The sequence below is a fragment of the Muntiacus reevesi genome, chromosome 6 (assembly GCF_963930625.1).
Source record: "Muntiacus reevesi chromosome 6, mMunRee1.1, whole genome shotgun sequence".
Classification (NCBI taxonomy): Eukaryota; Metazoa; Chordata; class Mammalia; order Artiodactyla; family Cervidae; genus Muntiacus; species Muntiacus reevesi.
In genome coordinates, this window is record NC_089254.1 from 47,996,367 (window position 1) to 48,019,146 (window position 22,780).

The 22,780-nt window shown below is 40.4% G+C and overlaps 1 protein-coding gene across 2 annotated transcripts in view; it reads left to right on the top strand.

Moving 5' to 3' along the window:
• The window catches only part of CTTNBP2 (cortactin binding protein 2), a 163,046-nt gene that overhangs the window by 89,745 nt on the left and 50,521 nt on the right, over positions 1-22,780 (top strand). For both annotated transcript variants that reach the window (XM_065938735.1, XM_065938736.1), the window contains 3 exons: positions 1,950-2,100; positions 5,820-6,071; positions 15,828-15,945. In XM_065938735.1, the coding sequence (XP_065794807.1) occupies positions 1,950-2,100; positions 5,820-6,071; positions 15,828-15,945 (521 nt within the window). The remainder of the gene's footprint in view (positions 1-1,949; positions 2,101-5,819; positions 6,072-15,827; positions 15,946-22,780) is intronic.

A 22,780-nucleotide genomic window follows, 5' to 3' on the forward strand; every position in this document is an offset into this window, starting at 1 on the left:
GGGATTGGTTCCAGGACCACCCACGGATGCCATAGTGTGAGAATGCTCTATGTCTGTTATATAAAATGCTGCAGTATTTGCATATAATCTACGCACATTCCCCCTGTACACTTTAAATCATCTCTGGTTACTTATAATACCTAATACAATGTAAATGCTATGTAAATAGCTGCAAGCATGTGGCAAATTCAGGTTTTGCTTTTTGTAACTTCCTAGGATTTTTTTTCCGAGTATTTTCCATCTGGGGTTGGTTGAACCCGCAGATGTGAAACCTACACGTAAGGACAGTCGACTGTGTATATGGTTACATAATGGAGTGTTACACACTTCATTTCTCACTATTTTCCACCACCTCAACACACACAAGTTATTTATTATTATAAGTGGTTCAAGTATGCACCTAGCTTTATCATTTTTTAAAAAAAATTGAAGCAGGAACTTACATGCTGAAAGAAGTTAGAGCACAAAATCAAAAAGAGCCTGTGATTAAAATATACATAAGTTTAGCAGTGATTTCTTCAGTTGCTTAAATAAGTCAGTTGAATAGAGAGAGAACTTTTTGTAATCAAGTGATATTCTAATAATACTGATAGATTATAGCTAAATTGCTTTCTTTGCCTGTGCTGAAATGGCAGTCTATGGAGAATGAAAGCTGTTTTCAACTTTTAACTTTTACCATCCCAATAGAAATGTTTCATTAACAAACATCAATTAGCATTAAACAATTAACAAATCTCAGAATTCTTGACATAAGGTTTTTCAGTTTCATACTACTGTCATTCTTTGTAAATATGAATTTTTAAAAGTTCAAAATGAATCCTTAATATGTTTTTTTTTCCTGCATGCTGAACATATATCTCATCACTCTGAATTTATTATTGATGATCAGAGCTATTGAATTTGCTGCTGCTTTTTTGCATGTATCCTAAGTCCTCCAGGAAAGATTGTCTTTCTGGACTATACTTTTGCCTTGATTGCCAGTAGGCAGTTTGTAGGGCCACGTGCTTGGATAGTGTAGCAGTCGTGGGAATGGAGGCATGGATGGATTTGCAAAAAGGGAGAATCCTGGGGAAATGCAGGGGGGCTTGGTTAATTTAAATGTGTATGAGATACACATCAATATGTAACTTATTTTTTCTAATGTAGAAACAAATCAAATGTTGCCAAAGGAAGCCAAGAGAAAGCTTGCCTCTGAGCAAAAAACCAAAGATTTGCATTGCTTCTTCATTTGGTTATGATTTATTCCTCTTTTCTAAATTTATTCTCATCTAATTTTGCAAACTGTAGTTAGTTCCTAAGTGCCATGAAGTCTTGAATTTACTTCATTGCTGTCCTTCCTGATTCTCAGGGCAATGTATTTCTGCTTAACTGTGTCTTTTTCCTTGTAAACTAGCCCCATTTCGGGGGGCAAAACAGCCTCTGCTGCCTTTTCTCCCCCAAATGGCCCTTTCCTCTGTCTCCGTCCTGCCTTTTATAGTGGAGGCACATGGTGCCCTGCTGTCTGCGCTATTTATAATTATTTTCTCAAGCGAAAATCTCAGAATGACTCAGCAGCCTGACTCTTTTCAAGGTTCAAACTATTTTGAACCACAAATATTATATATGTCAAGCACAGTTAAACATATTCCAAGGACTCGACTTTTATAGGTTGTTTACAGAGAAGTGTCATAAACCAGGTATTCACCCTTGATCAAAGCTGTTATTTTAAATTTTCATGGGAGTAATTAAAATATGTTCCAGCCTTGTTAAAAATAGTATCTATATAATAAGACCAGTAATAATTGAGATATATATATATATATAGATATATATATATATAAAATAATTCATGTAATAAATAAAGATGCAGATTTCCTCTAGTAGTATTTTCTCTTTTTAACATCTTGGTCAGGTGGTACTTCAGATGTCAAACCCAGTTTGTACATAATTAATCATGCTGTTGTGTTTAGGTGTGTAGAATTATTAATTGCATATGATGCTAATATTAATCATGCTGCTGATGGAGGACAGACACCTCTCTACCTGGCCTGTAAAAACGGAAATAAAGAATGTATTAAACTCTTGTTGGAAGCTGGAACTGACCGAAGTGTAAAAACCAGAGTGAGTACCTGTATTTTGTATTTTGTCCTCTAATTACAGTGTGTCTGCAAACTCTGCAGTTCAAAAAATAAAATAGGTTAAAATACAGGTTGCTTTGTTTTGTTTAAAGTTTTGTTTTGCTTTGAATGTGTTGGATCCTCATGTGTTGGATCCTCATGGTCTGACCTCTGCTCATCTGATTATTCGAAGCTTGTTAGTTAGCCTTTCTTTTTAAAGGTAGTTGGTGTAGTACCGGGGAATTGTAAGCCATTGACAAAGGTCGGCTGTCATTGAGTTGTCATCATCATCCACAGTAGTGCTCATTTGTAATGTGCATGAACAGGAAGCAGTTTTGTGGCAAGACAGTGCCCGTTGCCAGGACTTAGAGGAAGGTTATTTGTGCTCACTATCCCTCACAGGGCTGACCTTGGTTTTTGCTAAGATTATGCAGCATCTCACAGAGTTCAAGGTCATTGTCTAATTTGCCTCAGAACTGGAAGCACCGCGGAAGTCCAGTGTGGAGCCTAAGAGGCTGAGGTCGCTGTTGACTCCGTCCCACACAGTCCTGCCACCTCCTGGACAGGGTGCACAGGTGAAGTCAGATTTAGAAACTGAAGAAAGTTAGAGTCTGATTCACAAGAAGAGTCCTTTGATATGACTTCTGGCTCAGCACACAAAAATGCATTTGAAACAAGTTCCTCAATTCGCCCTCCCAAGTTGGTCTTTTTCATCCTATCATGATAGACTTGAAGACCAAGAATCAGCCCTTCACACACTGACATGCATTTCTTCAGTGGGGGCCCATCTAAGAGCTGGCAGATTTACGGGACCCACTCTTCACTGGGCTCAGGAATTTTTTTCCTGCAGTTTCCCAGAATGTTAAAAGTGTAGTAATTACCACCCTGTAGCATATTCATGATGAATGACAAGTGTAGACATCTTAATTGCCAAAGATTATCTGAATGTTGGATTTCTTCTGTTAATAGAGAATTGACTATACTGTGCATCCATTTCACAGGAATCACCCTTAAAAATTTCTAGGATAGAAAGGTATATTTTGTATTTTAAGGTCACTCTTAGATACTGGATTTTCTTAAGTTTTCAAAAGTAAACCCACAAATAATGGTATGATCAGGGATGTAATATAAGCTAGGTATAGACATTTTCCATTGAGTCCTATGGCTAGAGCTTTTTTTCTTTACTTTCTATTTATTTTTTGAAAATCTGAGAAAATAGTCCAATGTTACTCTTATTCATGTTGTTTTGTATATTTAAGAAATCTGGTATTACACATACTTATTATAAAATTCTACCTTATATATGAAAAAGGAATGAATTTTATGTCATTATCTGAATGAAAAATAAGTAGTGCAATAAAAATTGAAGTCACATCCTATAAGTTAGAGAACAGAGAAATCCATGCTCTCAAGTTAATTGTTGATGAACTGAATGAAATCATTAGAAGTACAGAGGCTCCAAAGTACAGAGATAAACAGCATAATTGATAAAAGACCTTAAGGGAATAATTAATTATTTCTCACAACTTTTAATAAGAAATCAAAGGGGAATGAAGGATTTTAAGTTTTTCTGGAATGATTACATAGCCTTTGTAATATAAGGAAGGTCAAGAGCACTTACACTCTAGTGCCTAATTAAGGCTGATGCCTAAGGAAAGGTATCCACAGCCCAACAAAGAACAAGCTATGAAACACTTTGCCTGCCTGGAGTACTCTCAAGGACTATATGATATTCCAGCTGCTGCCAGCCATGGTCTTGCCTTAGCCAAGTTGATTCCGATTATGTGAAGTACAGAACCAGAGGAAAAGCCACAACATTCAGGAAGAACTTCAGCAAATGATCAGATGACTCAGTCTAAATGTAGATTGTTACATTTATTGTCTGTTTTCCTCTGTCTTCTATCCCATTATTTTTTTTTTTGAAGTGTACTGTCAGTTCAGTTCAGTCCAGTTCAGTCATTCTGTCGTATCTGACTCTGCGACCCCATGGACTGCAGCTCGCCAGGCCTCCCTGTCCATCAGCAACTCCCGGAGCTTACTCAGACTCATGTCCATCGTGTCTGTGATGCCATCCAACCATCTCATCCTCTGTTGTCCCCTTCTCCTCCCACCTTCACTCTTTCCCAGCATCAGGGTCTTTTCCAGTGAGTCAGTTCTTCGCATCAGGTGGCCAAAGTACTGGAGTTTCAGCTTCAGCATCAGTCCTTCCAGTGAATATTCAGGACTGATTTCCTTTAGGGTGGACTGGTTTGATCTCCTTTGCAGTCCAAGGGACTTTCAAGAGTCTTCTCCAGCACCATAGTTCAAAAGCATCATTTCTATTCACTGAAAAAAATTTAGTGTAGCAGTATGAAATACCAAATGAAAAAAAAAAAAAAGGCTAAAGGGAAAATAAAACCAAAATACATATCATGAAAATAATCATCAGTTCTTTTATGGTAGTCTTAAAAATCTAATGAAGATGGATACCCGAGTAGAAGGCAGACCTCTCTACGTATAAAAATGAGAGACTACAGAGGGGATTGAGATTTTCCCTTAGCAGAGAGTCTGTCAAACTTTAGTGCCTCAGAGTTGCCCAGAGGGCTGTTAAAACAGAATGCAGGGCCCCACCCCTTGAGATTTCTGATTCAGTAGGTCTGGGATGAGGCTCAACAATTTACATTTCTAACAAGTTCCCAGGTGTTGCTGATGGTGCTGGTCAGGGAACCACACTTTGAGAACAGTTAGCCCCGGAAAAAAAAAAAAACAAAACCCTGAGTCTGTTCTGCTGCTGCTGCTGCTAAGTCGCTTCAGTCGTGTCCAACTCTATGCGACCCCATAGACGGCAGCCCACCAGGCTCCCCCGTCCCTGGGATTCTCCAGGCAAGAACACTGGAGTGGGTTGCCAGCAACCAGCTAAGTGGATGACTAGGGCTTCAAAGTAATATGTTCTAGAGAATGGGCCCAATAGTTTAGTTGGAACATTTTCTAAACTTGCATTTACCAGTATCCATCTGCAGTCCTAGAGAAGTCCATAGAGGCTGATAGATGTCTCATAAAGTTACTTGACTTTGTTTTTCCTTTATGTCTGCCTTTTCCATATTATCTATAATCTTTCCTTCTGGAATCAGTGGCATAAAATTTTAAGATGACTAGAATTAGGACTCTTCCCTATAAGTAGAACTGGTTTATTATACTTGGATATAAATTTTCTTTTTTTTTTATGTTGTGATAATTTATTGAACACATTTGACTTGGGGACTTACATCTTTGTGTTACACTGCATTAAAAATTTAATTAAAAAGGTGAAAAAAGCTTTGAGGCCATTTTTTGTTTGTTTAAGATATAAATTTCTTTTTTGTTCTTGATTCAGTTCAGTTCTATACTTGGATATAAATTTTAAAAAATGTGTGTGCTAAAGTTCATTCTTTCATAATATTGAGATTTTGTTTTACTATATATAATGCTTAGTTACCAGGCTGGACAGTACCAACTCACTCCAAATGGTCGAGTGTTAAGAAGAAACTCTTACAAAATAGCAGACATGAGTCAGAGCAATGGAAAGGGCTCTAATTGACAGAGGTCTGAGAGAACCTAGCTCATCGATGATATTCAGGATTGGAATGCCTGCTTTTCCCATCTCAGTGGTCCATGGCCAAGAATATTTAGATGTGAACTTTAAATAACACTGCTCTCAACATTCATGTTGTAATCAACTTTTTCCCCCGGTCATTTTATTTTCAGGATGGCTGGACACCAATTCATGCAGCCGTGGACACTGGTAATGTGGACAGCCTCAAGCTTCTTATGTACCATAGAGCCCCAGCTCATGGAAACAAGCTGCGTGAGGAGCCCGGGTTGGCCATCTTTGACTTGGATCAAGAAGAAGAACGTCATGAAGGCACATCCAAGCCTGTTGTTCCTGCAGACCTCATCAACCACGCTGACAGTGAAGGCTGGACAGCTGCCCATATTGCTGCTTCAAAAGGTTTTAAGGTATGTCTGCTAACGGCTGGCCTCTTTATACAGTTGTAATTTAATGAGTGGCAAAGTTGGCTGCTATTGGCTGAATGTATTTTGCTTGAATAATTGGAGACTGAGCAGCACCGTTTTTGGAAATCATCAGCTTCCAATAAGAACCAACTATATTTTTTGTCCAGCAGATATTTACCATCAAGCATATATGAGATGTCATAAAAATCAGTTTGGAGTTTGTTAACAAATGTGGGAGTAATTCCAGACATTTTATCTCATGTAAAATTAGGAAGAGAAGTTGGATATTGATTGAGGCCTCAGTATTATTTGATTTAGTACCGAGGGCATGCAATGAATTTGAGGGAGAACCAGGATTCAAGTACCCATGTCCTATACTCTCAGCTCCGTCACTATGCACTACCTGTGCTGTCTTATGATTCAGAGGAGAGAGTTCTAGATTTCACTCATCAGAGTATCAAAAGATCGTGATTATTAAAGAAATAACATGACATAGGAAGCCATCCATTCATGCTTCTTTTTCCATTTAAATCACTTTAGCAATAATATTGCTTTAACAATGAAAAGCTATCAGGAAGCTCCTGAGTGCAAGGCATTATGAAAGCTAACATTTGTAGGAATCATTTATGTGATTAGGTAACTCCTAGTTCAGTGGCAGAAGTGCAAAATACAAGACAAGCATAGGATAAGAGAAGCACAGAAAATTTAAAACAAGGGTAATAGACATGTGTTTGGAACAATACAAAGATGCAAATTTTTATTTTTTGGAAGACAGAATGCATGTACTTCAGAGAGCAGAGTTGTGGAATATTAGGCTCAGAAATGACTCATTCTGGAGGAGATAGAAATGATTTTGGCCTTGCAGGCTGGGTTACATTCGTCACCCATCACTGGGAGAGGAGAGTAGTTCAGATGCAGGGAGCAGTAGGAATAGTATGGAAGTAGAGAGATGGGTAGTGGCTCCAGTTGAGCTAATGAAGAGTAGTGAGAAGACAAGACTAGGAGTTTCATAGTATGGCACAGGCCTTCGGTCATGTACCAAGTCTGAGTTTTATTTATTAGACACAGTAAAACTGTTGAATAGTTTGTACAAAGGAACAAAAGAGAGCTCTATATTTTAAATTGGTTGCGTGAGCAATGACATTTAGAAGATTTGGGATTATGAAAACACTGATGGCAGGGAGCGAGACTAGGTGAAAGATGATGAGACTGGTAGAAATCATGAGAGGTCACAGAGTAGAAATGTCCAAGAACTGCAGACAGATGAGATGCATTGAATCAATGGGATGAATAGAAGGATCATAGTTACGTTCCCAGAGAGAGGAAAGAAGAGGTGTCGTTGTGATTCCGCGGATAGAATGTGGGTTTAGGAATGCTGAATTTAATGCTGGGATGTGTTCATCCAGATGGAGATATCTGGAAATAGCTAGAAATGTGCATTTGGAGCTCCTGGTTGGTAACTTCCTGTGTTATGATCTAGAGCAGAAGCTGTTCATCTTGGACTTGGGTGTTTTTTGAAACAAGTGAGAAACAGGAGTGAGTCAGTCCAGTGTGGAGGTCATTGCTTGTTAGTAGTAGTATACTCCCGATTATACTTTAAAAAAAAAATACAGTAATTATATGAGCTTGATATGTATGTATTGATTTGAATGGAATGCAATGACATTTGACATAAAAGTACTTGGAAGGCAAAGATGGGAAATATGGAAGGCTTAAATTTGAGTAGGTGTAGTTAATCTAAGACAGTGAATCTCATTTGATGGAGAAAATGTGTGTTGCAGGGGTGGTTATCGACTTAACTCCCTCTTCTAGAAAATCTCAGAGTATAATGAAAGGTTACTGACAGTGGTAGGTTGTGCTTGCACTCAACCTGAAGGCAAGAAAAAAGGCAGAACAGAAAATGAAACCTGAGCGTCGCTGAGAGGAGCTCTCCCTCCAGGGTGAGTTACCCTTAGCTTATGGTGCCACTCAGCTCCTTCTTTATGAACTCCTCATTAGTCCTGGCGGTTTCAGAGCTGAAGATGGTATCTTCATGGATTCCCAGGCCCTTGGCAACATGGATGCTCTGTCAAGGGAAATAGAATTTCTTTCTCATGTCTAATATGACTCTTCTAATATTCTCTTTAAGAACTTAAGATAAATTTTGAATAAGAAGAGAGAGGTTTTAGAAAGTAAGCATGGCTGACAACACGCTGCAAAGAAAATTAATAGATTAAAATAACAGGGTTTTTTTTTTGCCCTGGAGTAGATACTTTGTCTTCCAGGCTTACCTCTTCATTTTACAATTAGGACATTTAAACTATGGAGAAATGAATAGACATTGGGAGTGAAGACCAGATTGCCTGGTTTCATTACTCTTCACATGATACCACTCAGCCTGCCTTCCTAGTCATGGGTATTGGAAAATATTTTTGCATCCTTTGCCTAATACAGTGTTTATAGTGTGGCTTAGATAGTTCTCCAGAGAGATAATCTATTCACAACTAAGTTGCTAAGACTAGTTTTCAGAAAAAATACATTGCAATCCTGAGTTAATCATTGTGTGGGTGAAGAGATTCTACACTGACCACAAGTAGTGCTTAAGAGATGTATTTTTTTTTTCTACCATAGCATACATGTGTCTGACCTACATAAGGTAGTAGTACCATTGTTACCCAAGATCATCACTTGAGTTTCCACATGTTTTTCAGTTGACAAATGTGGGATTTTGGAGCTTGAAATCACATAGCCCATCTATTCCAACCCCCTTGCCTTGCAGATGAAAAAGTTTAAGTTTTGGGAAATAGCATAACTAATTCCCCAAGGTCAATTCATAGAAGATCAGGTTCCTCAGTCAGTCCTTTTTCCACTTAGTTCTTGGTCTTTTTCCCAATGACTAAGCAATTTTTACAAATCACCATTTGGTCTTTGGTAACCAGAGTAGCTGTCTCTAAATCTGGTCTGTGACTACCCCACAGCTGAACTCGTCACTGAGGATAAACTTGTTTTCATCACTCAGTGTGAGTGGATAGAAGAGTTTCTTAGTGAAACTCTGTGTTCTGTCATGAGAACTTTGACACATCAAGTTCCTGCAGCAGAAGTAGATTAGGGAGAGTGTCTGGATTTGAGCATCTGGTTGTCCAGGCTCTCATACAACAGATTCTTTATTTGAGGGACTGTGCATGTTGTGAGTATAGGAGTAGATTATAATTCTAGTTTACATATTGCCAAAGCTGAAGGCTTCCTATCACTCCTGTTCTTACTCAGTCTTTCTGGGTTGTTTAACATGTTGATTCTAATGCAAACCTCTCCTTGGCTTCCACAAGACTGCCGCTTCCTTGCTTCCCTTCTGAATTAGATGATCAGGCTTTTTCTTTGAGTTTTTTTTTTTTTTTTCCTGTTTTTCTCTTTTATTTTTTAACCCTAGGCAACTCCCAAGCCATCCTAGCTGCCTAGTTCTATTTTAAAGAATTTATCCAGTCTTTCAACTTTAACTGTGGCTTCTGCAATAACTCTTCCCAAGCCCAGATCTCCCACCTGGCTTTTTATCTGCTTTCCAGTCATTTATTTTCCACCATCTTAGAGGTCATCCCTAAGCAGGCCTGTGGTCCTCTGGCCAGGCAGTGGTCCTCTTGTTGCCATCTTTATGCTGTTCTTGCATTGTTCTGGGATTGTGGACTGCCTGATGCCTTTTTAGCTCTTAACCAGGTGAATCCCAGGCATTTCCTCCCACATTCTAGCATCCGCCTAACTGGATGGTCTGCATGAGGTGTGTATCTTAAGTGCAGAGGCCCACATAGAGCCCTACGATGTAGATTTTCTCTCCCTAGGTCATGCCTACAAAGAAGAAGAAAAAAAAAATGATAGGAGTCCCTAAAATTCTTTCTTGTCACAGAGAGTTGGGTACCTGGCTAGAAAAGACAAAGACAGGATAACTTGTGAGGTTGGACCAAATCTTTGGGACCAGATGCTAATCATGGTAAATAGAAATCCATTCTTTGGAGTCTTTTATTTTTTGTGCTTTTAATTCTCCTTGACTATCTTTTCCTTAATTTTTATAAGATTATTTTTGAAAACACCAGATTGACTCAACTGTGTGTAGACAAAGGAAAGGCTCTTTTTTAAAACCTCATCCCAGAATGCCCAGTGCAGAGTGTTGTACACTTGCTTAATTTGACCACTGATGACTCACTGACAGGATCCTAAAGGATTCCCACATAAACTTGGCCAACCAGAGTTGTGCTCCCACCCCTCACCGAAGATCTGCACTTTCCGGTGTTTTCCACTGACACCTTTCATGGATCTAGTTTGACCCTTTTTCTCCTCTCACTCTATACTTTCCCCCTTGAATGATCTTACTGGTCCCCAGAATATAATCTATAGAGGTTCCAAAATCTTCTCTCTAGCCCACTTATTCATGCCTTAAGTCCTTTCAGGAAGATCCTGTGTAGGAAGCCCACGATTTACAGGGCATCTCCTTGATACCCCCAGTTGGCCCAAGACAGTCCTTGTAGATGCCCATCATCCCAATGGAACCATTAACAGTGCCCCCTTTTACTCCTAAAAGTGTCTCAGTTTAGACATTCGTCTGGTAACCCTATCGACGGCCATTGCTATCTATCTATCTGGTGGTGGTGGTGTTTAGTCACTCAGTTGTGTCCAGCCCTTCACGACCCCATGGACCGTAGCCCGCCAGGCTCCTCTGTCCATGGGATTTCCCAGGCAAGAATATTGGAGTGGGTTGCCATTTCTTTCTCCAGGGAATCTCCCTGACCAGGGGTTGAACCCATATCTCCTGCAAGTCTCATGCATTGCAGGTGGCTTCTTTACCACTGATTCATCAGGGAAGCCCTGTTGATGTCCATATTCACATTCATTTCCACCAAACAGTTCCATGAGCATGCGTCCCCAGACTTTTGTATTTATAATGCATCTCTGTTCCTCCTCTCTTAATCCAGTAACATCATCAGACATTTGTGTCTCTTGCTCCATCTTCCTAAGTTACTGAGTTCAAATGATGGATACAGTTCTAGATTTTATTCCTTTATAAATGAGTATGTGTACAAAGAGGAGGCTGTGTTTTTAAACACATTCCAGGATGTCCCTCGGGGAGCCCTCGTCACAGGCTGTCTGGACTTTCATAGGCTGCTGTGGTCTCCCCATCCGCAGTCTCACCTCCTCCTTTGTGTGGCTTTGGAGGGACCTTTCTAAGGGGGAAGCTGGTCGTGCAGTTTACCCTTCATCTTTCCAAGGATAACTGATCTTTCTGCCGCTTCAAGGGTGAGTGCCAGCCCTGTACATGACAGACAGGTCCCTTCCAGCTCCGGCCTCAGCCTCTTCGCACCAGCACACTCCTGGTCCCTCCGCCCCTGTGCTCTCAGCTCTAATCCTGCAGACACCCTGTGCTGTCTCCTCTCCTTGTCTTTGCATCTGCTGTTCCCATTACCCCAAATGGCCCCTTCTGTCCTGACCCCTCCCTGCCTGGAAAACATCTCAGCTTAGGTCTTGGCTTCCAGGAGTTCATTGCTCCCAGGGTACCTCTTCACACTTCACTTAGGGAGCTTGTTCTTTACTGGAATTATTTATATACCTCCTTCCCTCTCCACTCTCTCCAAAAAGATCACTTTTCATCATTGTATATATTGTGCTCAGCAGTCTCTGGCCCACAAGTACTAAATGTTTGTTGAATCAGTGAGTAAATGAGTAAATTTTATGACAGTTCTTTCTTAACTGCTCTTCTTTTTGTCACTTTGTTTTTCAGTATGTCTTCCAAACTCACTAATTAGTTTTCAGAACTGAGTTGATCATGGCACTTGTCTATCCAGACGTATCCTTATGTCTCCTGAAAAGAGTCCATGCTCCCTCTCCCTCAGCCCTTCATGGCTAATTCCAGCCATCTTCATCTCCCCCCTGAATCTCTCTGCTTCCTCAGCTGTTGTTACCCATCATGGTGTTTCTCCATCTCTCCCGCTCTGCCCAACAGTGGGCACAGCCACATCCCAAGGTTGTTCCTGACATGTGTGCTGGACCTTACCTGTGCTTTTGCGGACTGAATTCCCTCCCACTCCTTCTGCCCAAGCTCATCTCTCAGTTTCCTGTCCTGACCTGGATCTTATCTCTAGCTCTTTGGACTTGGGTGTTCTCCTAAGTCTCCCTGGCCCTAGTACCTTTCTTCTCTGCTCTTAAAGGCCACTGACAGAGGTGGTTCATTGACCCTAAACATCCCTTCTCCCCTATTCTGCAATAACGAACCTCTCAAAGTTCAGCCCCAAATAAAGACTGCATTTTCCAGCTTCCTGGAAGATGACCATGGCTGCCTACCTAAGTTCTGGCAATTGGGATGTGAGTGGAAATAGAAGCTGAAACCAAAGCCCCCTGTCTTTTAAAGTCTCTGCTCGCTAGAGACATGTATCTGTGTTGTGGTTAATAACACTTTGACTTAGATTTATTCATCTGAACTACTTGCTCTGCATCCCTTGGAACAGCCTGCCCAGTTTAGTCCCCTGAGAATCCTTGTCCAGAAACAGCAGTTGGCATCACAGCGTTTGTTCTCTTCGCTCAGATCCCACCCATCAATGAGAGAGCTTAGATTTTTTTCTCTACCTTTCCCACTTCCTCCTCTTCTGAGTAAAACTTTGCCCCTCACTTCCATAGGCCCCCTTCCCTGCATGTTTTCTTCCTGACTCTTGACAATATGTCATGTTTCTGCCAGAGAAACACAACTGTGACCTTATTCATCGTCACAACCCTGGGGTCTTAACACAGCTCCTGGCACCCAGGTGCGTAGTACCTGTCTCATAACGTGTGAGGTTTGATGAGCACTAAATACATGTGCAGTGTTGCAGCGGTGCCTGGCGCTTAGTGTGTGCTTGAGTAGTTATTGTAGCTGCTGTTGTTAAGTGTCGGTTAGGTAAAGTTTTCATCTTCTTTGTGTTCCTCATGGAGCCCAGCATAGTGCTCTGAAACTCACAGTTGTGGCCCCTTTTGGATACGCCTTATCCTGCGATCTTTCTGACATTCTGTGCTTCCTTGTAGAGGAACCTACTGCTTAGATGATTGCCTACTGATCTGCCTGACTATAATAATTATACACAACCCACCTTATAGGTGGACTTGCGTCTTGCAAATTTTGGTTGCATCTTTTATCACTTCTATTTCTAATTTGAACTAACATCACCTAGAATTATGACATTTGTTGATGTGCTATAATTCCTCACCACTTACCTGATGTTTTCTAATTAGTGATGATTATGTTGATTGTAACAAATACAGCAAGCTAATAAATATTGAGAGTGTTTTATGTGCCAAGAATATAAATTACCTATCTTTTCATTTAAGTCACCTAACAACCTTATGAAATATAGATATATGAGACACAGATAAGGACACTGAAGCAGAAAAATGTTAAATGATTTACCAAAAGTCAGATAAAAATCATTTATAGTGGCAGGATAAGACCCCAGGTCTGTTTTGCCTCTAACCTGCTTTTGCTACAGGTACTAACTTGTGTAATGTATTATTTCTGTCCCTTATCATCTAGGAATTCATGAAGTTTAGTGCTCAGATTGCATTCTGCTTGAATCTTTCATTTGAGTCAGTTTCATTAACTCTCATGCATTTACTGATTTTGTACAAATTAGTAATATCAATGGGATAAAAACTGTTATTTATGTATTTGGCTTAGTTTTTAGTTCATTTCTTAGCTTAGTGATTTTTTAAAGCTTGAACCCCAGACCTATGAAAGCCAGGCTTTGATTGTCAGAGGAGATCCCTCCAGCCTCAGCAGCAGCAGTGATAAATCCTGTCAGTTAGTCCCTTTGCAGGCAAACAGATTTTCTTTTTTCAAAGGTCCTCTGGCTCAGCTCCTCCATTCTGCAGGTACCAAGGCCTTTTCTCCCACCCCCTCAGCATCCAAAAAGAGCCCCTATCTTGGCTTTGCCCTTAAATCAGCACTGGCTTCCTTTTCATATTTCGCTTACTTGATGGTCTCAGCTTACTCTTTTTCTTTCTGGCCTTTATGCATTCCTTGTATTTCCTCGTGGACTATGATTGCATTTAAAATATGTTTGAGAGGCAATAGGAAGCAACTGGAACTCAGATATACTCCTGGTGGGAGTGGAGTTTGGTATAGCCACCTTTGAAAGCTCTTTGCAGTGTACACTGATACAGAACATGTGCATACCCTGTGCCCCAGTGGACCAACTCTGTGTGTATACCCAACAGAATTGTGTACCTGTGTCTGCCAAAGGACACATATCAGAATGTCCGTAGTAGCACCCAAATGCCCACCAACAAGAATAGAGATAAATTGTGGTATATCCATGTGATACACAGTAATTTTAAAATAGGATGAATTGACTTATAACTATTCCTAATACGTGGATGAATTTTATAGCATTATGGTGAATGAAAAGAAGCCAGATATAAAAGTGTACCTGTAATATGGTTCCATTTATATAAAACTCTTAAAACAGGCTAAGTGGACTTCTGATCTTAGAAATCATAATAGTAGCTGCCTTTGTGAGGAGAAAGGAGGAATTAGTGGTTGAGATGGAACATAAAGGGGGCTTCCAGAGTACTCCTCCCACAAATATGTTCACTTTGTGATAATTCTGCAAGCTTCACACTTATTTATGTACTTTTTTTTTTAATGTACTTTTCTACATAGATATTATACATCAGTAAGGAAAGCACATTTTATAAAACAAAAAAAGTATCTTACAGCAAGATTAGGGAAAGCTGTTCAGACTGCCTAGTTTACTGTGTTGTCAGGAGCAGAAGTCAGCCCAGAGCGTGTGTGTGTGTGTGTGTGTGTGTGTGTGTGTGTGTGTGTGTGTGTGTGTGTGTGTGTGTGTGTGTGTGTGTGTGTGTGTGTGTGTGTGTGTGTGTGTGTGTGTGTGTGTGTAGGTGTGTGTGTACGTGTAGGGAAGTGATGAAAAGAACAGTGCTTCATTTTGTGCTTATTTTGATGGGAAATCAGTAGACAAATCAGGAAGTAGTAGAAGTTGAAATAGCAGAGCTCCTTGATAAATATCCCAATGTGGTATCCTGCCTTGGACTTACTTGAAAATGTTTGCAGATATATATATTGTCTGTCAACCACTTTGAACTGAAAAATTTTGGAAAACCAAGACCCTTCACTTCAAAGGCTAGTGATACCTTTTGAGTGGAGGCTCCCTGGAGCAACACAGGAGAAACTGAAAAAGCCAGGGCACGTGACTTCCATGTCTACTGAGAGTGTTTTTCTAAACCTCAGTCAATGTGGTGTTTACATAGAATTTTCAAAGAAAAATTAAGACAGCATAAGATCCAAAATATATTTGTGCTTGCAAGTACTCTGGGACAGAATTGGAGCCCTGCACTTTTATGGCCAGGAAGACAATACCTGGTCTAGAAGACAGTGCTGGGCATTTGGTTGTAGCAGGAGTCTTTTTGTATTTCCAGATTACCATGAAAGGATACTGTCTGCCCAAGTCTTTTTTCCTTAATGGCACTGCAAACTGAGTGATTAGTAAGCCAGTTTTTTCTCTTGAAACCTAAGAGGTTGTTCTAAGAGCAGCAGTGTTTTGATACTGTGAATCACATGTAAATGAAGCCCTCTTTGCTTTACATTTGGAAACAGTGTTTAGATTAATCTGTATATTTGGGTTGTTGGAAAAGAAATAAGCTTTCTGATTGAGAATTCCTGAGTGGCTTGCTACAGACCACTGAATCTTCCCTTGGAGTTTTCACTTGAGTTGATTCATTTGGACAGGAGGTAATGGATTCTTGTCTTTGCAGAACTGCCTAGAAGTCTTGTGTAGGCACGGAGGGCTGGAGCCGGAAAGAAGAGATAAGTGTAATCGGACCGCACACGATGTTGCTACTGATGACTGCAAGCACCTGCTGGAGAATCTGAGTGAGTGCGCTGTGCAGCTGCATTGCACTTCCTGCATCCACAATGCAGGGGCCTCCGGGACTGTGGGAAAGATACTGAGGCAGCTTCAGTTTTCTCATTCTCTTCTTAACTTCCTTTGAACACGAGCTGCTATAGAAACACTGGTTATAAATGGGATGCTTTTATTTTTCCATGTAGAATGGCTTTTGACAGAATTACTGAAACAGTGCTAGGTCTTTCTCATCTTTGACCTTGGACAATACTTAATAATCATTGCTTTTTTTCTTCTGACTTAGATTATCTTTCTAGACATGAGACTAGGAAGGTACAAAAAAAAAGGCAAAATCATGGCCAAGTAGTTTGCCTTAGCTGACTGTGTGAGTGTAGGCAAGTCAGTTATCTCTCAATATCTGGTTGCCTGCCTGTCTAGGAAGATAACCATTTGGTTCCATTACAGCTCTAAGAGTATATGCTTCTCAGCACATGCTGTGATGTGTGTGAGTATGGAGTGCTCAGTTCAGTTCAGTCGCTCAGTCGTGTCTGACTCTTTGCAACCCCATGAACTGCAGCATGCCAGGCCTCCCTGTCCATCACCAACTCCCAGAGCCCACCCAAACTCATGTCCACTGAGTCAGTGATGCCATCCAACCATCTCATCCTCTGTCATCCCCTTCTCCTCCTGCCCTCAATCTTTCCCAGCATCAGGGTCTTTTCAAATAAGTCTGCTCTTTGCATCAGGTGGCCAAAGTATTGGAGTTTCAGCTTCAACATCAGTCCTTCCAATGAACACCCAGGACTGATCTCCTTTGGGATGGACTGGTTGGATCTGCTTGCAGTCCAAGGGACTCTCAAGAGTCTTCTCCAACATCACAGTTCAAAAGCATCAATTCTTTGGCACTCAGCTTTCTTTATAGTCCAACTCTCACATCCATACATGACTACTGGAAAAACCATAGCCTTGACTAGATGGAACTTTGTTGGCAAAGTAATTAATGTCTCTGCTTTTTAATATGCTGTCTAGGTTGGTCATAACTTTCCTTCCAAGGAGCAAGCATCTTTTAATTTCATGGCTACAGTCACCATCTGCAGTGATTTTGGAGCCCAGAAAAATAAAGTCAGTCAGTCACTGTTTCCATTGTTTCCCCCATCTATTTGCCATGAAATGATGGGATAAGATGCCATGATCTTAGTTTTCTGAATGTTGAGCTTTAAGCCAACATTTTCACTCTCCTCTTTCACTTTCATCAAGAGGCTCTTTAGTTCCTCTTCACTTTCTGCCATAAGGGTGGTGTCATCTGCATATCTGAGGTTATTGATATTTCTCCCGGCAATCTTGATTCCAGCTCATGCTTCATCCAGCCCAGCATCTCTCATGATGTACTCTGCATATAAGTTAAATAAGCAGGGTGACAATATACAGCCTTGATGTACTCCTTTTCCTATCTGGAACCAGTCTGTTGTTCCATGTCCAGTTCTAACTGTTGCTTCCTGACCTGCACATAGGTTTCTCAGGAGGCAGGTCAGATGGTCTGGTATTCCCATCTCTTTCAGAATTTTCCACAGTTTATTGTGATCCACACAGTCAAAGGCTTTGGCATAGTCAATAAAGCAGAAATAGATATTTTTCTGGAACTCTCTTGCTTTTTCAATGATCCAGTGGATGTTGGCAATTTGATCTCTGGTTCCTCTGTCTTTTCTAAAGTCAGATTGAACATCTGGAAGTTAGTTCATGGTTCATGTATTGTTGAAGCCTGGCTTGGAGAGTTTTGAGCATTAATTTACTAGCGTGTGAGATGAGCGCAATTGTGCGATAGTTTGAGCATTCTCTGGCATTGCCTTTCTTTCGGATTAGAATGAAAACGGACCTTTTCCTGTCCTGTGGCCACTGCTGAGTTTACCAAATTTTCTGGCATATTGAGTGCAGCACTTTCACAGCATCATCTTTCAGGATTTAAAATAGCTCAACTGGAATTCCATCACCTCCACTAGCTTTGTTCATAGTGACTTCACTTCACATTCCAGCATGTCTGGCTCTAGGTGAGTGATCACACCATTGTGATTATCTGGATCGTGAAGATCGTTTTTGTACATTTCTTTTGTGTATTCTTGCCACCTCTTTTTAATATCTTCTTCTGTCAGGTCCATACCATTTCTATCCTTTTGAGCCCATCTTTGCATGAAATGTTCCCTTGGTATCTCTAGTTTTCTTGAAGAGATCTCTAGTCTTTCCCAGTCTGTTGTTTTCCACTATTTCTTTGCATTGATCTCTGAGAAAGACTTTTTTATCTCTACTTGTTATTCTTTGGAACTCTGCATTCAAATGGGACTATCTTTCCTTTTCTCCTTTGCTTTTTGCTTCTCTTCTTTTCACAGCTGTTTGTAAGGCCTCCTCAGACAGCCATGTTGCTTTTTTGCATTTCTTTTTCTTGGGGATGATCTTGATCCCTGTCTCCTGTACAGTGTCACAAACCTCTGTCCATAGTTCATCAGGCACTTTATCAGATCTAGTCCTATAAATTGATTTCTCACTTCTAGTGTATATTCATAAGGGATTTGATTTAGGTCATAACTGGATGGTTCAGTGGTTTCCCATACTTTCTTCAATTTAAGTCTGAATTTGCAATAAGGAATTCATGATCTGAGCCACAGTCTGCTCCCGGTCTTGTTTTTGCTGACTGTATAGAGATTCTCCATGTTTGGCTGCAAAGAATATAATCAATCTGATTTCACTGTTGACCACCTGGTGATTTCCATGTGTAGAGTCTTCTCTTGTGTTGTTGGAAGAGGGTGTTTCCTACGACCAATGCGTTCTCTTGGCAAAATTCTATTAACCTTTGCCCTGCTTCATTCTGTACTCCAAGGCCAAATTTGCCTGTTATTCCAGGTGTTTCTTGACTTCCTACTTTTGCATTCTAGTCCCCTATAATGAAAAGGACGTCTTTTTTTAATGTTAGTTCTAAAAGGTCTTGTAGATCTTCATAGAACCATTCAACTTCAGCTTCTTCAGCATTATTGATCGGGGCATAGACTTGGATTACCAATATATTGAATGCTTTGCCTTGGAAACGAACAGAGATCATTCTGTCATTTTTGAGATTGCATCCAAGTACTGCATTTTGGACTGTCTTGTTGACTATGATGGCTACTTCATTTCTTCTAAGGGATTCCTGTCCACAGTAGTAGATATAATGGTCATCTGAGTTAAATTCACCCATTCCAGTCCATTTTAGTTCGCTGATGTTGACATTCACTCTTGCCATCTCCTGTTTGACCACTTCCAGTTTCCCTGGATTCATGGACCTAACATTCCAGGTTCCTATGCAATACTGCTCTTTAAGCATCGGACCTTGCTTCTATCACCAGTCACATCCACAACTGGGTGTTGTTTTTGCCTTGGCTCCATCCCTTCATTCTTTCTGAAGTTACTTCTCCACTGATCTCCAGTAGCACATTGGGCACCTACCAAGTTGGAGTGCTAGATCAGATGAAATAGTACAACCTCTTATGTCAGATTATCACTCACCCTGTCCAGTCAGCCAGCTGTCTCAGTAGTGGTCTTGAGCTTACATTCTAACATTGAGACAGAAAATGAACAATAAACATAATAAATGATTTATTATATAGTATGTGAGATGGTAATATGTGCTACATAAAAGACTAAGAGGGATGGGGAGTGAGAGGGTGGGTTTCAATTTTTAAAGTGATAGGCAGAGTTGCCTCACCACCAAGACATCTAAGCAAACACTTGGAGGTGAGGAAGGGATAGCTATGAGGATCTCTCAGGTAAGAACTTTCCAGGCAGAGCGTCAAGTGAACTGAAGCCCTAACAAGTAGCAGCCTATCTGTGTGTTTGAGGAACGGCACTCAGGGCTGAATGACAGGGTTGGAATGAGTGAGGGAAGGAAGTAGGAAGACAGGTCAAAGAAATACAGGAGGAGAGGAGGGTAGAGCCATTTTGGGGACTTAAGGTAGCTATTTCAGTGTTTGAGCATCGGAGTGACAGGACCTGGTGTACATTTTTTTAACAGAATTTTTGTCATTTTTAAATTTAGAAACATTATAAGCATTCCTACCCTATTAAAAAAGATATTTGTTAGCTATTTCATGTTAAAATTTGCTTTTATCAACTTATTAGACATAAGTGAGCTTCTAACACAACATTGTAAATCACCTATATTCCAAAAAAATTGTTTAAATGGTTACCAAGAAAAGATAAAATCAAAGGAATCTCATGCTAATTGTAAAAGCCAATCCTGGCAATGCCTCTGATAAGAATGATGTACATTGTAATGGTGTCTCTGATTGCTTTGTCAAAAATCAGCTAGGACGTCACAGGCCTAATGTAGCCAGTAATGACTTCTCAGTTCAGGATCGTCGTAGATAACGACATGAGGGTTCTGGATATAGCTAAAGATAAGCCAACAGAACTTCCTAATGGCTGACTGTGAAGTACGAGAGAGGGGATTTATGGATAACTCCCAAGATTTTCAGCCTGAACAACTGGCAGGATAGTGTTGCCCTCAGATGTCAAGGGGAAGACTGTGGGTGAAACTGATTTTGTCGACAGAGATCTGAAGTTACATTTTGAATTATGAGTTTGAGACGTCCGTTAGGGTGTCTCTGTAGGAGGTATCAGATCAGCAAGAATTCTGAAGATGGGTGTGAGCTGGATTTACAAATCTGAGAGTCAGCAGTCTAGAGATAGTTTTTAAAGTCATGGAACTGGATTAGGTTATGAAGGCAGTGAACACAGATAGAAAAAATAAGAGAAATAAATGAGTCTTGCCAGACTCTATTATTAAGAAATCTGCAAAAAGGAAAGGGGCCAGCAAAGGAACAACTTTAGAGGGTGACCAGTGAGGTGTGAGGAAATCTATGAGAAATGTATTGAAGAGCAGAGAGATCAGTTATGCTGGAAGCTGTTGAGTAACATGAAGACTGAAAATAACTTCTAGTAGTTGGTCATTTCCCCTTCATGGATCACAGTCTTCTTGTGGTAAAAGGGCTTGCATAACTCAATGAAGCCATGAGCCTTGCCATGCAGGGCCACCCAAGATGAACGGGTCATAGTGAAGAGTTATGGTAAAATGTGGTCCACTGAAGGAAGAAGTGGCAACCCACTCCAGTATTTTTTGCCAAGAGAACCCAATCAACAGTATAAAGAGGCAAACAGATGTAGCACTAGAAGATGAACCCTCTGTGTCAGAAGGTGTCCAATATACTACTGAGGAAGAGCAGAGGGCAATTACTAATAGCTCCAGAAAGAATGAAATGTCTGGGCCAAAGCAGAAATAATGCTCAGTAGTGGATGTGTCTGGTGGTGAAAGTAAAGTCTGATGCAGTAAAGAACAATATTGCGTAGGAACCTGGAATGTTAGGGCCATGAATCAAGGTAAATTGGACGTGGCCAAGCAGGAGATGGCAAGATTGAACATCAACATCTTAGGAATCAGTGAACTAAAATGGATAAGAATGGGCAAATTTAGTTCAGATGACCATTGTATCTACTACTGTGGGCAAGAATCACTTAGAAGAAATGGAATAGCCCTCATAGAGTCCAATATGCAATACTTAGGTGCAATCTCAAAAATGATAGAATGATCCTGCTTTCATTTCCAAAGCAAACCATTCAACATCACAGTAATCCAAGTCAATGTGCCAACCACTGTTGCAGAAGAAGCTGAAGTTGAACGCTTCTATGAAGACTTACAGGACTTTCTAGAACTAACACTAAAAAAATATGTCCTTTCATCCTAGGGGATTTGAATGCAAAAGTAGGAAGTCAAGAGAGACACAGAATAACAGGCACGTTTGGCCTCAGTACAAAATAAAGAAGCAGGGCAAATGTTAATAGAGTTTTCTTAAGAGAACACACTAGTCATAGCAAATACCATTTTCCAACAACCCAAGAGATGACTATATGTGGACATCATCAGGTGGTCAATACCAATATCAGATTGGTTATGTTCTTTGCAGACCAAGATGGAGAAACTCTATATATAGTCAGCAGAAAAACAAGACCTGGAGCTGCCTGTGGCTCAGATCATGGGCTCCTTATTGTGAAACTCAGGCTTAAATTGAAGAAAGTAGGGAAAACCATTAGGCCATTCAAGTATGACCTAAGTCAAATCCCTTTTGATTATATAGTGATGGTGATGACTAGCTTCAAAGGAGTAGATCTGTTAGAGTGTCAGAAGAACTAACATAACATTGTACAAGAGGTAGTGATCAAAACCATACCAAAGAAAAAGAAATGCAGGATGGCAAAGTGGTTGTCTGAGGAGGCTTTACAGATAACTGAGAAAAGAAGAGAAGTGAAAGGCAAAGGAGAACAGGAAAGATATGCCCAACTGAATGCAGAGTTCCAGAGAATAGCAAGAAACAATAAGAAGCCCTTCATAAATGAACAGTGCAAAGAAGTAAACAATAGAATGGGAAATACCAGAGATCACTTTAAGAAACTTGGAAATATCAAGGGAACATTCCATGTGAGGGTGGTGCATGATAAAAGACAGAAATGGTAAGGACCTAACAGAAGCAGAAGAGATTAGGAAGAGGTGGCAAGAATACACCGAAGAACTGTACGAGAAATGTCTTAATGACCTGGATAACCACGATGGTGTGGTAACTCACCTAGAGCCAGACATCCTGGAGTGTGAAATCATGTGGGCCTTAGGAAGCATTACTACGAACAAAGCTATTAGAGGTGAAGGAATTCCAGTTGAGCTATTTAAAATCCTAAAAAGTAATGCTGTTGAAGTACTGCATTCAATATGTCAGCAAATTTGGAAAGCTCAGCAGTGGCCATACGACTGGAAAAGGTTAATTTTCATTCCAATCCCAGAGAAGAGCAATG